Source organism: Prunus mume, linkage group LG2 (assembly GCF_029339155.1).
Source record: "Prunus mume cultivar Tortuosa linkage group LG2, ASM2933915v1, whole genome shotgun sequence".
Classification (NCBI taxonomy): Eukaryota; Viridiplantae; Streptophyta; class Magnoliopsida; order Rosales; family Rosaceae; genus Prunus; species Prunus mume.
Genome location: NC_142699.1, coordinates 784,250 through 797,590, shown reverse-complemented (window position 1 = coordinate 797,590; position 13,341 = coordinate 784,250). Strand labels below are relative to the sequence as shown.

Genomic DNA, 13,341 nt, shown 5'->3' with positions numbered 1-13,341 from the left:
ATATAGCTCTGGAGATTTAACAACTTAACCTTGCAATATTCTTTAAAAAATTAATATTTTGAAGGGCTAAATATTTAACTTGGACTACACTTGGCCTTATGACTGAAGATGACCTAAGAGGAACCGGGATGGAAGAGAACTGGAATGGAGCCTGCCAAGATGGAAACAAACGTTGATCGCGGCGTATATGAGTCCCCAGAAGGCTACAAGCAAAAACCTGATGCTTCAAATACCTACATCACAATTAGGGGGTCATCACACTTGTTTGCACCACGGTGGCAGCCTACAAGTTTGCATAAGGTTGAAGATCGGCATTTTAAATGTCTAAACCATTCTCCAAAATCGAACTGCAAAAACATGGATTATAAATTATACTTGTCACTCAAATACACCAAAGACTTAACTGTCTAAAATTGACCACGGAATCGAACCCTAACAAAAAAAGATAGACAGACCAAAAACACACCCTTGCAGTAAGGGATTAAATATTTCACTTAAAGCACTTGGCATCCAACAGAGCCTCGCCCTCAAAAGGCTCCTGGTCTTCAATCATCTGGTTGACACGCTCCTTCTGGTTTTCATCTGAAAGGTCAACCTTCGTCCAATTGTAGAGCTCCATGTCATAGCACTCCTCCATCACAAATGGAGGAATTTCTTGCCCACGGAAGAGCCACAACCCTTTCACCTTAAATGGTGGCTCTGAGCCTATCACTAGCATCTTCCCAAAAGCATACTTGCGGGCCAGATCCATGCGCTGAAGAAATCCACCGACCTTGTTCAGTGTCACAAAGGATACAGTATTTTCATCATTGTACTTGTACTCACAGAACCAAAGAGAATATCCCTCAGGATCGTACATGTCCCAGAATCCTGCAAAAAGCAAGGAAACAAGGATATAAATATCTATTGCAGGTTAACAACCCCAACTGATGTTTAGGACTTCCTACATTCCAAAGAGGAGCCAACGGCAAACAAACCAAATTATATCAATGTTTCTAAATTTTGAGAACATAATCCAAACAGAGTACTCCTAAAGTAATATGCGACAGAAATGGTCCCATGACAATATCAGTTGGAGCAGCCGAGCCAGGCTTGTGAGGATCACCTAACACCACTGAAAGTTTAAGTGTGATGACAATAACCAAGCATTGAGATAATTACCTTTAATAGCAACCTCACGGAAGTTGGTCTTTGTGTTAGAGTAAAGTCTCTTCCAGTCATCCAATACCATACTGCTTGGGGGCAGCAGATCAAGAGGATTCTTGGGTTTTGGCTTTGGTGCCTCTTCCACTTCCTCAGCAGCTTCTGCTTTGGGTTTTGCTGGCTCCTTTTTAGCTTCTTTCTTGGGCTCCTCCTTGGCCTTGGATTTAGTTTCTTTGGGCTGGGAAGGCTTCTTTGCAGATGGAACAGGTGGAACAGATTCAGTCTGCTTGACATCACCCAATACCTTTTTGAAGTTTGGTTGATTGACCAGGGTCCAGAAGTATCTCTCAACATGGGGGAATTCCGAAGTGAAGCTCTTTGTCATGAGCTTGGTGAACCCAAAAAACAAATTGCATGTGACAATAATGTCAGCAAGGGTTACAAAATGCCCAACTAGGTATGTGTTCGAAGCAAGATGGGTATTCAAGGCACCTAGCGCTCTCTTTAAAGCAGAAATCGCAGCTTCCTCAGCCTAAATAGAAAACATAAAAGTTAAACGCCAAACAGACTCCATCAGAATTCATACAAAAGCAAAGTAGACAGACTCCAATGAACCATCAAGGCAGCAGGAATGAATGGGGGATCATAAAAAACTAGATTATCTAGACTGTGAACCAGGTCATTATATCAGAGAAAAAAAATTCACACACCAATTTAGTCATATGTGTGCCTTTGGATTTTAATGCTCCATTTAGACCAAGGGAGATAACAAGATTGCATTTTCTGACTTTCACACCTAACTGGATCCCTTGCTACAGGCCTTACAAAGCCCAACTAGCATAGTGAAAAAATAATTAACATAATCCATTAATCTCTACTCTGTTGCCCTACTACTAAAGACAAATATAGGTCTATTCTTCTCTATTTTAAATGATCAACTGTCTTAAAAGAATAAACAAAATAGGCGCATGATCCAACATCAGAAAACAAGTTCAAGAATATGTAACTTACTGGAGGAAGGTACACAGCATGTCCGAATCTTGGTCTAAACCAGCTAATTATGTTAGCATCAATCTCCAATGATCCAAAATCAATCCATTGCTCGATATGGGCCTAATAAATAACATATAATAGTAAGCATAACAAAGGGCAGAAGCATCACAAGCAGGTTCACTCATCAGGATTGAGACAAATTAAAACACATAAAATAAAATTGCACTTGAGCTTCGAGGTTTACACACAAAAAAACAACAGAGAGAAATAGAGTTGCTTACATAATCAATCAGAGAAGAACCAATAAGAGGATTGTCAGCCTTCAAGCGAGCAACTGAAGCCAGACATAAACAAATTTAATTTACAGAACACCAATAAGATTTTATAAACGTAATTAGATAAACAGTATAGCCTTACCATAACGTGCAATGGTGTTGCTCTCAAAGATGGGACCATCAGGTGTTACCAGCAGGGGAACCTAGAATTATATCAGAGAACCATTAAAACATAAACCCAAACCAGCATTTAATTTAGTAAATAGAAATTACACAACAGCCTACCTTCCCAATAGGGTTTAACTTCAAATATTCAGGAGTCTTGTTGGTGACACCCATCTCAAAGTCAGGTGCAAGTTCAACTTTTACACCAGTGTACTCCGCAACTATGAGGGTCTTGAAAGCATTTTTGTTTGTCTTCCCTGCATGCAAGACCTGCAAAGTAGATCATACAGATCTATTAGTAAAGGAAGACCAGAAAATTGTTACTGATGACAAATAGCGGAAATCAATAGCATATCAAGCTACTTCCACAGAGGATAAGATAAACTGAAACAGACTCAAATTCAGTGACAAAGAAAAACAAACCCCAAAAGTTGCATGTGTTCAGATGGGTTTATAATATTATTTTAAATATTCTATCAATACTATCAGATCAAAAAACATTTAGTGAAAATAAAGTTTGATTCTGAAAACATATCCAACTAAGAAGATTCAAAATTGACTTGTATCCAACATCAAGGGGAAAAACAAAACACAAATGATCTTAGAATTAAGAACTTTTAAGATGAAACCAAACATAAATCGATCAATATAACGATAAGATATGAACTGCAGTAAAAGCAGAGACAATTCACATTAAAACGCCCAAAGAAACAAACTCACCAGAGCCATGGCTTTTGCGGAAAAACGTTTCGCTCTGACTTGAGATCTGAAACATGCAAAGCCAAAATTGAAGTCTTCTGTTCAGTAATTGATAACAATAAAAAAACATAGAGAAGAGAAGTATTTTCTCTAGAAATTCAACTCACAGAGAAAGAAAGAGAACGAGAGAGAGACCTGTGAGGCGGAGCGTTCTTCCGTGAGAGCACAAGTGATGCAAATGAGTGAGAGCAAGAGACAATATAGGGAATGCTGGCTAGGGTTTTTGTTGCGACTGAAAATGACCATAGCCGTTTATGGGTCGGGTCATATTTCAATCCAGCCTACCATCCGGCCCAATTTAAGCCCACCGCGCCACCAAGATAATATCTTGGATATTCAATTTCCTCGACACATCCAATCACTTTTCTATTTTCTTCAGACCAAAAAAAAAAAAAACTTTTCTATTTTCTTATAAATATAATAAAGTACCATTTAAAATATTAAAATATAGAGTTGTTGTATTTGAACTAATTTACACTTCCGAGTTGTTGTATTCAATTTCCGCTCTGCTGTACTATTTCTTAAAAAATAATAATAATAATAAAATAACTCAAGTAACGCTGAACGGCTATACGATTTTTTTTTTAAAATCCGTAGTATGGCCGCGCGGCTATACTATTTATAAGGAAAGAAGCACCCGACTAGGTGCCCACGTGTCAAAACAGGTATAGCCGCAAGTTGTAATTTTTTTAACAGTAAAGCCGCCCGGCTGCCCGACTATAGCCGCGCGGCTATACTATTTGTAGCGCCTAAGCGACCACGTGTGAAACCAAGTATAGCCGCTCGGCTAGACGATTTACGGAAAAAAGGACCCAGTAACTAGGTGCCCACGCGTTAAAAAGTATAGCCCCCCGGCTATACTATTTTTATAAAAATTTGCCGTTGTAAAGCTGTTCGGCTGAAATTTTTCATCACCTTCTTATGTAGGCCTCGAAATTTCGCCAACTATATTTTCCATGTTTTGGTCTGAACTATATCTTCCATTGTTCTTGCCACTTTGGACCAATTGCTCACTCTCATAATGGTTTTGAACAAGTGAAAAGTGGATATGAATTTACTCATGGAGAAGTTAACACTTCAAATGGGGTCTCAAAATTTGAACCAAAGTTGACAATAATCATTGGTCAAAATCAAATTTACCATAAACAAATCGAATATGTACATTGTAAAAAAAAAAAACTTAAGTACAAACACATATTTGAGAAAGAAAAAAAAAAACTTGCACATTGGTATATAGGGTTCTGATGATTCAAATGAAAACAAAAAAATTGTTGCTGCAACTGTAAATACAAGATATTAATCTACTCTTACTTGTGTTGTCTAAAGCTCCTTAATTTTCTCTCTCTCCCAGGACCAGGCATATCAAATTTTGTAGTGTTTAGTTCTGGAAAAGCAATACCAGGATCCTTACCCTCTTTCATCTCCCTCCTAATTCTCTCTACTCTGTCAAGCACTCCCTTAACTGCTATGTCAAATGCATCTTCAACTGTCTCCAATCTTGGTGCTCTTGGATCTGCGTATATTACCCTTGGGATCAACCTTATGACCTCCTCTCTCATTGCTGATACTTGACTCTTGGGAATTCTATGCAATGTCTCATTGATCATCACCTTTTGGTCCCTGATATCTTTTTCTGATATGAACATAGAGTATTTGGATGGGGTGTTGGGGAAATGCCATAAGTACTGCACATAAGCCGAACCAGGATGGAAGAAAACTGGAATGCAGCCTGCCAAGATGGAATCAAAGGTTGATCGCCGCGTGTACGAGTCCCCCGAAGGCTGCAAGCAAAAAACTGATGCTTCAAATACCCTCATCACATTTAGGGGGTCATCACACTTGTTTGCACCACGGTGGCAGCCTACAAGTTTGCATGAGGTTGAAGATTGGCATTGATTTATAATCATGTCCCTGATACTGTCTTTCGAATCGGGTCTTGGAGCACCAGCAAAGGAGAAGAGGTGCCGCCTTTTCCTCTTTCTCATTCTTCTCTGCCACTCAAACACCTCACTGTCCTTGGAGGGATGGAAGTATGTTGGGTATGGTATTGCCTGCTCATTGTTCCAGCAGCTCGATTCAATCGACAACAATGTCATGTTCTTGGCTTCGGGTAAGAACATAAGCTTGGAACCCCAAGCAGAGTCCTTGTCTGTTTGCCTCCTGAAATCCCAAGCAATCCTTCCTCCAACTAAGAAATGGTCTCTTCCCCACATTTTTTTCCATTCCGGCCTATGCGAAAGCCACTTCACGAATTCTAGAGGAGAAGCATCTCTCACTGATATGTTATAGTCCCAGAGGTATCGTCCCACATCAAGGCCAGGATAAAAGGGTACAAAGACAGCAGAGGCCAATGATGAATCATTGGTTAAACACTTGTACTGCTTCATCCTGTTGTGAAAAATAACTTCCAATAAAAACTGGTTTGTAGCAAACCAACCATTTCCAACTAGCTGCTTTTTAGAATTCTTAATTCGAGGACCAAGTCCCATGTTTGATATGTAGGGGCACATATCAGTCCATCTCTGAAGTGAATGGCAATTTTTGAGCAAGTCCTGGTTGAACCTCTTAGGAAGATTATAAACATAAATATATCGACCGGAGCACGAATCAGAATCAGAGTTTTTGTTCCCAATCTCACTAGACATAGGTTGTACTGGTGGATTGTTGATCACCACAGACTTGACAGTATTATTGTTTGCTGTAGTAGTTGAATTTGTGACATTAAGGGTCAGCCAACTCTTGATTTCATTGGATGATGATGATGTTGGAGTTGTATGATCATGATGAGGAGGAGAGCTAGAATGGTCTTGGTTGACAATTACATTTGCAAAGTTGCTGATAAAATAGGTGACCCCTTGTATATTTCGTCCGGCACTTAGAGCAGAATAGTCTGATAAAAGCAATATGAAGACAAAAAGAAATGAAGCTATTAGGACAAACCAGAGTTGACTATGGCACTTTACGGCAATCGACGATTTCTCCATTAAAACCTGCAGCCTCTTCTTCATCAGTTTTGATCATATGAACACTTCATGAGATTAACAACAGAGAGAGAGAGAGAGAGAGAGAGAGAGAGAGAATGATTAGTTCATCCCTAGTATTCTAAGACACAAAGAGAGAGGAAAAAGTTGTAAGAAATGAATTGTTGAAGAAGAAAAGGAATTGTTAATAGGTTGACGTTCCCATTCATAAAGGCAACTATGTTATTATATGAAACCTTCTAATGCATTCATTTTCAGAATCTTCAGAGGAAATCATACAAATAAATAATTGACTGAGAATGAGCAATTGAACATGGTAAGAATCATGGAGTCTTTATGTCTGACCATTGGATTGATTTTTTTGGATTTGGGAGAGAAAAAGGATACAAATGACGACTTGGTCTTAATTTGAGGGTTGAGCTAGAAGAATTGCATAAACAACCAACTCATGAAAATCCATATATGTATGCGTCATTCTGGTGAAGGCGGTTTGTTTTACTCTTTATCCTTTACTGTGCACTAAAAAGAATTTTCCAAAGAGAAACAGATTCCAATTGACTCAACATATATGGTGTTCAAATCTGTCTCTCATGTTTCTTAATTTGGGCAAGATTATGGCTTAAATGTACATATTTAACTAGCATCCGGATTGACATCCAACTAATTATCAGAAATTGACAGTCAATTGTAAAGGGGTAATTTTTATTTTCGATTGAAAGTCAACACAGAGTAATTATGTAAAGGTTTATTTTACCGTATTGCTATTGGGATGATTCTCTTTTCTTTGTAGTCTTTTTGTCCGTTTGATCTAATAATTTTTTTTTTTTTTGTTAATAAAGAAAGAGAATCGAAACCTAGTCTAATCCTAACTGGAGTAACATAAAACTTATTACTTTCTAAACATAGGAATTTATTTTTGGATCTGTGAGAAAATAATGATTTGGTCTTAACTCAAGGGTTGAGCTAGAATGATTTGGCCTTAATTTTGCAATATATTTTGCTATATAGTTTCTATATATAAACAGATTTGCAAGAATGAACTATAACAGGTAAATTTTGATAGCATGAGTTAATTTTTGTTACTTATTTTTCCCTTGAAAAGAGAAAAACACAAACAAAAGGTTTCCAAAAGTTAGATAATATATGGAATATCCTTCTTTTAAGATCTTTGTATCAACTAGTCTTTGGTTGATCTAGTGATATCTGTCTCCATTTGATTGAACGAGGTCTCATGTTCAACCAGTAACCAAAAAAATGCATAAAATATTGTATATTACAAGATTAAATTGGAATATTTTTTGTTAGAAAAATAAAGAACTTGTGTTGTTGTGCATTGTTTGGGAAGCAAAGAGAAATTTTGGAAGCCGCCATGTTTGAAGTAATGAGCGTCGGAATGATTCATACAGTTGATGAATCAACTCTGCAGACATGTCAAGCCAATCAAATTTGAAGAGTCACATTCATATAACCAAAAAATCATCCTATCAAACCATAATATGACAACTCCGTCCGCAACACTTTTTTTAATTTTTTAATTTAATACAAGCGATATTTGAGAAAATGAGAGTCGAACTTAGGACCTAAGAATGTATGGATAAATATTCTTAACTACTTTAGCTACAAGCGCTTTACCATGCGTAATACCCTTGAATGCATTAATTTTGTTGGTTCACCTTCTATAAAATCGACGGCTTTTGTTGATCCATTATGTCCCACTATTGAATTTGTGTGTGTGTGGAAAACGACAATCTTTTTAATTCTTTTTAATTTTTAATTTTATTTTTAGAATTAAGAAAAAATAATATGGGTAGTTATGTTCCATAAAAGTATGACCTATTATCTTATTTTGTTTTTAATTTTTTAAATATAACAAATGTGACTTTACCATACTATCCTCATTTAATTAATAATTTCAATTCTTAATGTTTGAATTAACCAAGGGCATTTTATGGTATTTTGAATGTTTCACCATTCTCTGTCTTTTGCTATTTTGAACAAATGATGTGGCAGTATGTGATTTATTTATAATTCGGCTCAATTCATTTTTTTGCTATTTTGAACAAGTAAGTTTCCCTCATTTTAAATTGGTTTTGACAATTTTTTTTCATGTTATTCGAGAATATCAACAAGATTTCATTTTCAAAAAAGTCATGAATGAAAATTATTTCTCTTCTTCTTTCTTATTACTTGTAATGTAAATACACGTGCCATTAAAGTTCAAACACGATAACTATAACAAAAACCCACCTTCATATTTGGAAATGCAAAACCTGTTTTTCGTGAAAGATGTCATGTCATTCCTAAATTTTAGATAAACCTTATACTTACGTGAAAGAAAAAGGAAAAATTAGGTATAGTCTCTAGATGTGATATAAATTGGGTGAGCATGGAGAGGTAAATGAGAATGACATGGGACTTAATGAATGCGTAGAGCATGGGCATATGGGATAATGGGAGTGCAAATTTGGCGGGAGCCACAAGCTCAAGGTTATTGACTTTTATTTGACAGTGAATGTGATAGCATTGGAGGTACTTATACTATTTTTATTTGCTTATAAATTATCTTGGACAAATTTTTTTTTTCAATCATCATAATTATCATACCAGCCCCTTCATGCATGTGCCAATTGGTTTTATTTTTTATTTTTTATTTTATTTTTAGAATTAAGAAAAGATAGCATGGACAGTTATGTTCCATAAAAGTAGGACCTATTTGATTTTGTTTTTAATTTTAATTTTTTAATATAAAAATGTGAATTTACCATATTATCCTCATTTAATTAATAATTTCAATATTCATATTTGAATTAACCAAGGGTATTTTCTGGTATTTTGAATGTTTCATCATTCTCTGCCTTTTGCTTTATAAATGTAGATAATAAATATTTGAACCATTTGTCTTATATGACAACTTCGTCCGCAACACTTATTTTTATTTTTTTTTATTTAATACAAGCGATATTTGAGAAAATGAGAGTCGAACTTAGGACCTAAGAATGTATTGATAAATATTCTTAACTACTTTAGCTACAAGCCCTTTACCATGCGTAATACCCTTAAATGCATTAATTTTGTTGGTTCACCATCTATAAAATTGACGGCTTTTGTTGATCCATTATGTCCCACTATTGAAATTTTGTGTGTGCGCGAAAGGTTTTTTTATTTTATTTTTTTATAATATTTATTTAAAATAATTTAAATTTATTTTAGAATTAAAAAAGACAATGGATAGTTGTGTTTCATTAAAATAAGATCAATTATATGATTTTTCTTTTAATTTTAATTTTTTAAATATGAAAAAGTGTGAATTTACCATATTATTCTCATTTAATTAATAATTTCAATTCTTAATGTTTACATTAATCAAGGGTATTTTTTGATATTTTGAATGTTTCATTATTCTCTACCTTTTGCTTATATATATAGATTAAAGCGATATTAGTAAGGGGAGATTCAAACGCAGGAGCTCATATTCTTCCCAACCAAAATAAACTAGTCTCTTCGCATGCGCTTCCACCCTTACGAGAGGCGTTTAAAAAAAAAAAATCTATTTTAGAATTAAAAAAGATAATGGGTAGACTAGTAGTTGTGTTCCATAAAAATATGATCCATTATCTGATTTTTATTTTTATTTTTTATTTTTATAATATGAAAAAGTGTGAATTTACCATATTATCCTTATTAAATTAATAATTTCAATTCTTAATATTTACATTAACCAAGAGTATTTTTTGATATTTTGAATGTTTTTTCATTTTCTGTCTTTTGCTATATATATAGATAAATAAAGAAGACATATTTTTTTGGACAAAAAAAATAAAGAAGACATGTGACAACTGTTTTCACATGTATAAGCATGACGCAATCATGCAGACAGGCTTCAGAATTGCTCAAAAATGTCTTTCCATTCTTCTTATTTTCGTTTCCCTTTCTACCCTTCTTTCCAGTGTAAACAAGAGAGGAACCCACCATTAAAATTGGCAGGGTCATTTGGGGCAAAACTAACTGGCAGGGGCATTTTGGACTCAAAAAACTATCTCTGCAAAATGCCAACCAACCCACATCACCGCTTTTGATTTTTCCTCGGACCCACACGCATCTTCTGCTTCTTCTTCTTCTTTCTTCTTGTTTTGGTAAGAAATAAAGAAAATAATTCGAAAATAAGAAAGAAAAGAAAAAAACAGGGGAGAAGGAAAGAGAGAGATATGGCGAGAAGACCGGACGAGGAATACGATTATTTGTTCAAAGTAGTATTAATCGGCGATTCGGGCGTAGGGAAATCGAACCTCCTCTCCCGATTTACTCGCAACGAGTTCTGCTTGGAGTCCAAGTCCACCATTGGCGTCGAGTTTGCCACCCGTACTCTCCAGGTCCACCATTTTTCTCTCTTTATTCCTGTAAATATACACTATCTACACACCCACACACCCAATTTTGGTTGTATTTGTTACGAAACCGGATTTGATCTCGTTCTTTATGCTTGTTTTCTAATGCTTTTTTTGATTGAATTTGGATCTGGATTTTGTTAGAAATGCGTAAGTGAACTAGGATCTGGATTGGTTTTCAATTTGTACAATGTGAAATTGTTGCAGATCTGCTAGTTTTCTTGGTTATAGTAATCAGTTTGTTGAAATCTTGGCGAGGGATTCAATTTTGTGTTTTCTTCACTCTATAGAGGACCAAGCTCAATTTTTTGATCTGGTTACTGTTTATTTTGAAATCTAAGCGGAGCATATAGTTAGTTTATTATTATTCTTAGTTCAAGAATTGAACAATGTGGAATAAAGATGGAGTGTATTTTTACTGAAACAAGAGAAATTAATCAAGAGAAACAATGCGCATAGAATTGTTTATCTAATAGTGTTAGTGCTAATCAGTTTCTCTTTTGACGTGACATTTTATGTTGACACCAAATTTATATACCGGCCTTTAATTTTGAAAAACAAAGAAAGAAAAAAACTCAGTTTCCACTTTCGGAATACGAAAATTTTAGCTTCATAAAGATTCTGATTTAAACAGTTTTTTACACCTTTAAAGGAAACAGAAATACTAGAACAAACATTTAATAGCAAGATAAGCACTAGATTTAAAACCACTGCTAGGCTTGTCCCAGTGTAGTTTTCTTTTTGGTTTTCTCTTGGGCTTCGGCCCTCCTTGTAACCAAAAAAAAAAAACCACCTTCCCATCCCCAAAGACAAAAGAAGATATTGTCAACAAACTGCAAATACCAATACCTCCTGACACCCCAACCAATTGAAAGCCCCTCCATCCATATCCACTGAAAGGCCCTTTCCAATAGAGAGCTCTTCAAGGCTTTAGCACTCTCTCAGCTAACCGCTTGAAGCATAATGCCAGAGTAAGCAAAAAGGCTTATAAGGAATCACCCTGCCATAGGTTTTAGATGCTTCAAATTTCTCCCTTGGCCGTCCGTTCATCATCACCAAAAAATTCACAGATTTCAAATAATTTTGCATCACTCTCTTTATCTTTTGCCAAACCCTTTTGCTTCTAAAAGGCCATCTAAAATCCCTAGGTCAATCCAAAAAACCACCATTTGTTAAAATCCCTAGATGCTCAATCCTAAACCCTCTCGGTCCTTCCTCATATATGAATATGTATTAACATTAATGAATAAGTTGCTCAAGTTGCCTGTGTTGGAGATTCCTCTTCTTATGTTTCCCCAACTTTTTACCCAAGTTTAGAGATTATGTTCGTGCTTTTTGAACTTTCTAAATATTCTTCCCCAAGTTGTCCAAAGTTTGGATTGGTCGGGTTCATCCAACCAAAGTATCACCTCTGTCGTCCACCACCTCATTTGCAATTAGAATCACGTCGAAAAGCTCTCCCTCGTGCAAAAGCATCCTGACTTGAGTGGATGAAAGGCAATATTCAAGCTTACACTTCATAAAGACTTGATACCTCAGTGATCCTCAATGATTATTTATCCATTACGCAACGCAAATACACAAATTTTCACATATTTTACAATACAAATACACAAAAGTTAACAATTTCCTCAGATTTTATCCTAATCTGTCATCTTCCACAATATTTTCCAGCTCTTGAGTTCTTGCCTTCAATTATCTTTTTAAGAACTGAGCTTTCCTGGTGTATTTTATTAAAAGATGAGTACTCATCTGTTCTCTTTGTCAGGTTGAGGGAAGAACTGTGAAAGCTCAGATATGGGACACAGCAGGACAGGAGCGATATAGAGCCATTACTAGTGCCTACTATAGAGGCGCCCTGGGAGCTCTACTTGTCTATGATGTAACAAAACCAACAACATTTGAGAATGTGAGCAGGTGGCTGAAGGAATTGAGAGACCATGCTGACTCAAACATTGTGATCATGATGATTGGGAACAAGACTGATCTGAAGCATCTACGTGCGGTTGCCACAGAAGATGCCCAGGGTTACGCCGAAAAAGAAGGCCTTTCATTTATTGAAACATCTGCTCTTGAAGCAATCAACGTTGAGAAGGCTTTCCAGACAATTCTTGCAGAGATATACCGGATTATTAGCAAGAAGTCTCTTTCATCAGATGAGCCAACACCTGCAAGCATTAAAGAAGGGAAGACTATTGCAGTCACTGGAGGATCAGAGGTCAATACAAAGAAGACTTGCTGTTCTTCATCCTGAAGATTAAGTTTTGAGTTTTCCTGTTTTTGTTGTCTTCCTCTTTCCGATTCTTCCATCTGTTTGTGGGTTATAATTTAAGCTCTTTTTTTTTCTTTTTTTGTTGTTGCCCTTTTTGGCTTATTCCTTCCTCGTTTGAACTATAATTTGTTATCTGTTGCCCGGAATTTTTCCGTAAGGGATATATTTCATTAGGTATATAGATGGATGGTACGTCGAACATGAAGCCTCAGGAGGTTTGGATTGTATTGTAGAAATACTTCACTGGTCGGAGCCAAAGTGATGTTTGCCCTTTTACACAGGAAGCTTTGCCTTCAAAATATGCTATTACAAACCGTTCTCAAGATTTTCTTTGTTTTGGACAAGTACCTGAACAAACTGATTTTTTT

At 35.9% G+C, this 13,341-nt stretch overlaps 3 protein-coding genes across 5 annotated transcripts; 1 reads left to right on the top strand and 2 right to left on the bottom strand.

The window, feature by feature from the left end:
• Positions 1–332: 332 nt before the first annotated feature.
• On the bottom strand, positions 333–3,581 carry LOC148919385 (elongation factor 1-gamma). Of its 3 annotated transcripts, none has more exons than XM_089047497.1 (8): positions 3,471–3,581; positions 3,297–3,342; positions 2,697–2,846; positions 2,554–2,614; positions 2,418–2,470; positions 2,155–2,256; positions 1,162–1,675; positions 333–870 (listed from the first exon to the last, which is right to left on the bottom strand). In XM_089047497.1, the coding sequence occupies exons 2-8, from the start codon at positions 3,303–3,305 to the stop codon at positions 491–493; spliced, it is 1,269 nt and encodes a 422-aa protein (XP_088903623.1). In that variant the 5' UTR covers positions 3,306–3,342; positions 3,471–3,581; the 3' UTR covers positions 333–490. The 3 variants fall into 3 exon arrangements, with proteins under 3 accessions (XP_088903623.1, XP_088903624.1, XP_088903625.1); XM_089047498.1 differs by having other exon boundaries at positions 3,443–3,550; XM_089047499.1 differs by having other exon boundaries at positions 3,297–3,358; positions 3,472–3,533.
• Positions 3,582–4,580: 999 nt separating this feature from the next.
• LOC148919384 (putative xyloglucan galactosyltransferase GT14) lies at positions 4,581–6,470 on the bottom strand. The gene has a single exon (XM_089047496.1). The coding sequence runs from the start codon at positions 6,341–6,343 to the stop codon at positions 4,643–4,645; it is 1,701 nt and encodes a 566-aa protein (XP_088903622.1). The 5' UTR covers positions 6,344–6,470; the 3' UTR covers positions 4,581–4,642.
• Positions 6,471–10,447: 3,977 nt separating this feature from the next.
• On the top strand, positions 10,448–13,298 carry LOC103318993 (ras-related protein RABA2a). The gene is made up of 2 exons (XM_008220473.2): positions 10,448–10,686; positions 12,470–13,298. Exons 1-2 carry the CDS (start codon positions 10,522–10,524, stop codon positions 12,953–12,955), a joined length of 651 nt encoding a protein of 216 aa, XP_008218695.1. The 5' UTR covers positions 10,448–10,521; the 3' UTR covers positions 12,956–13,298.
• Positions 13,299–13,341: the final 43 nt, after the last annotated feature.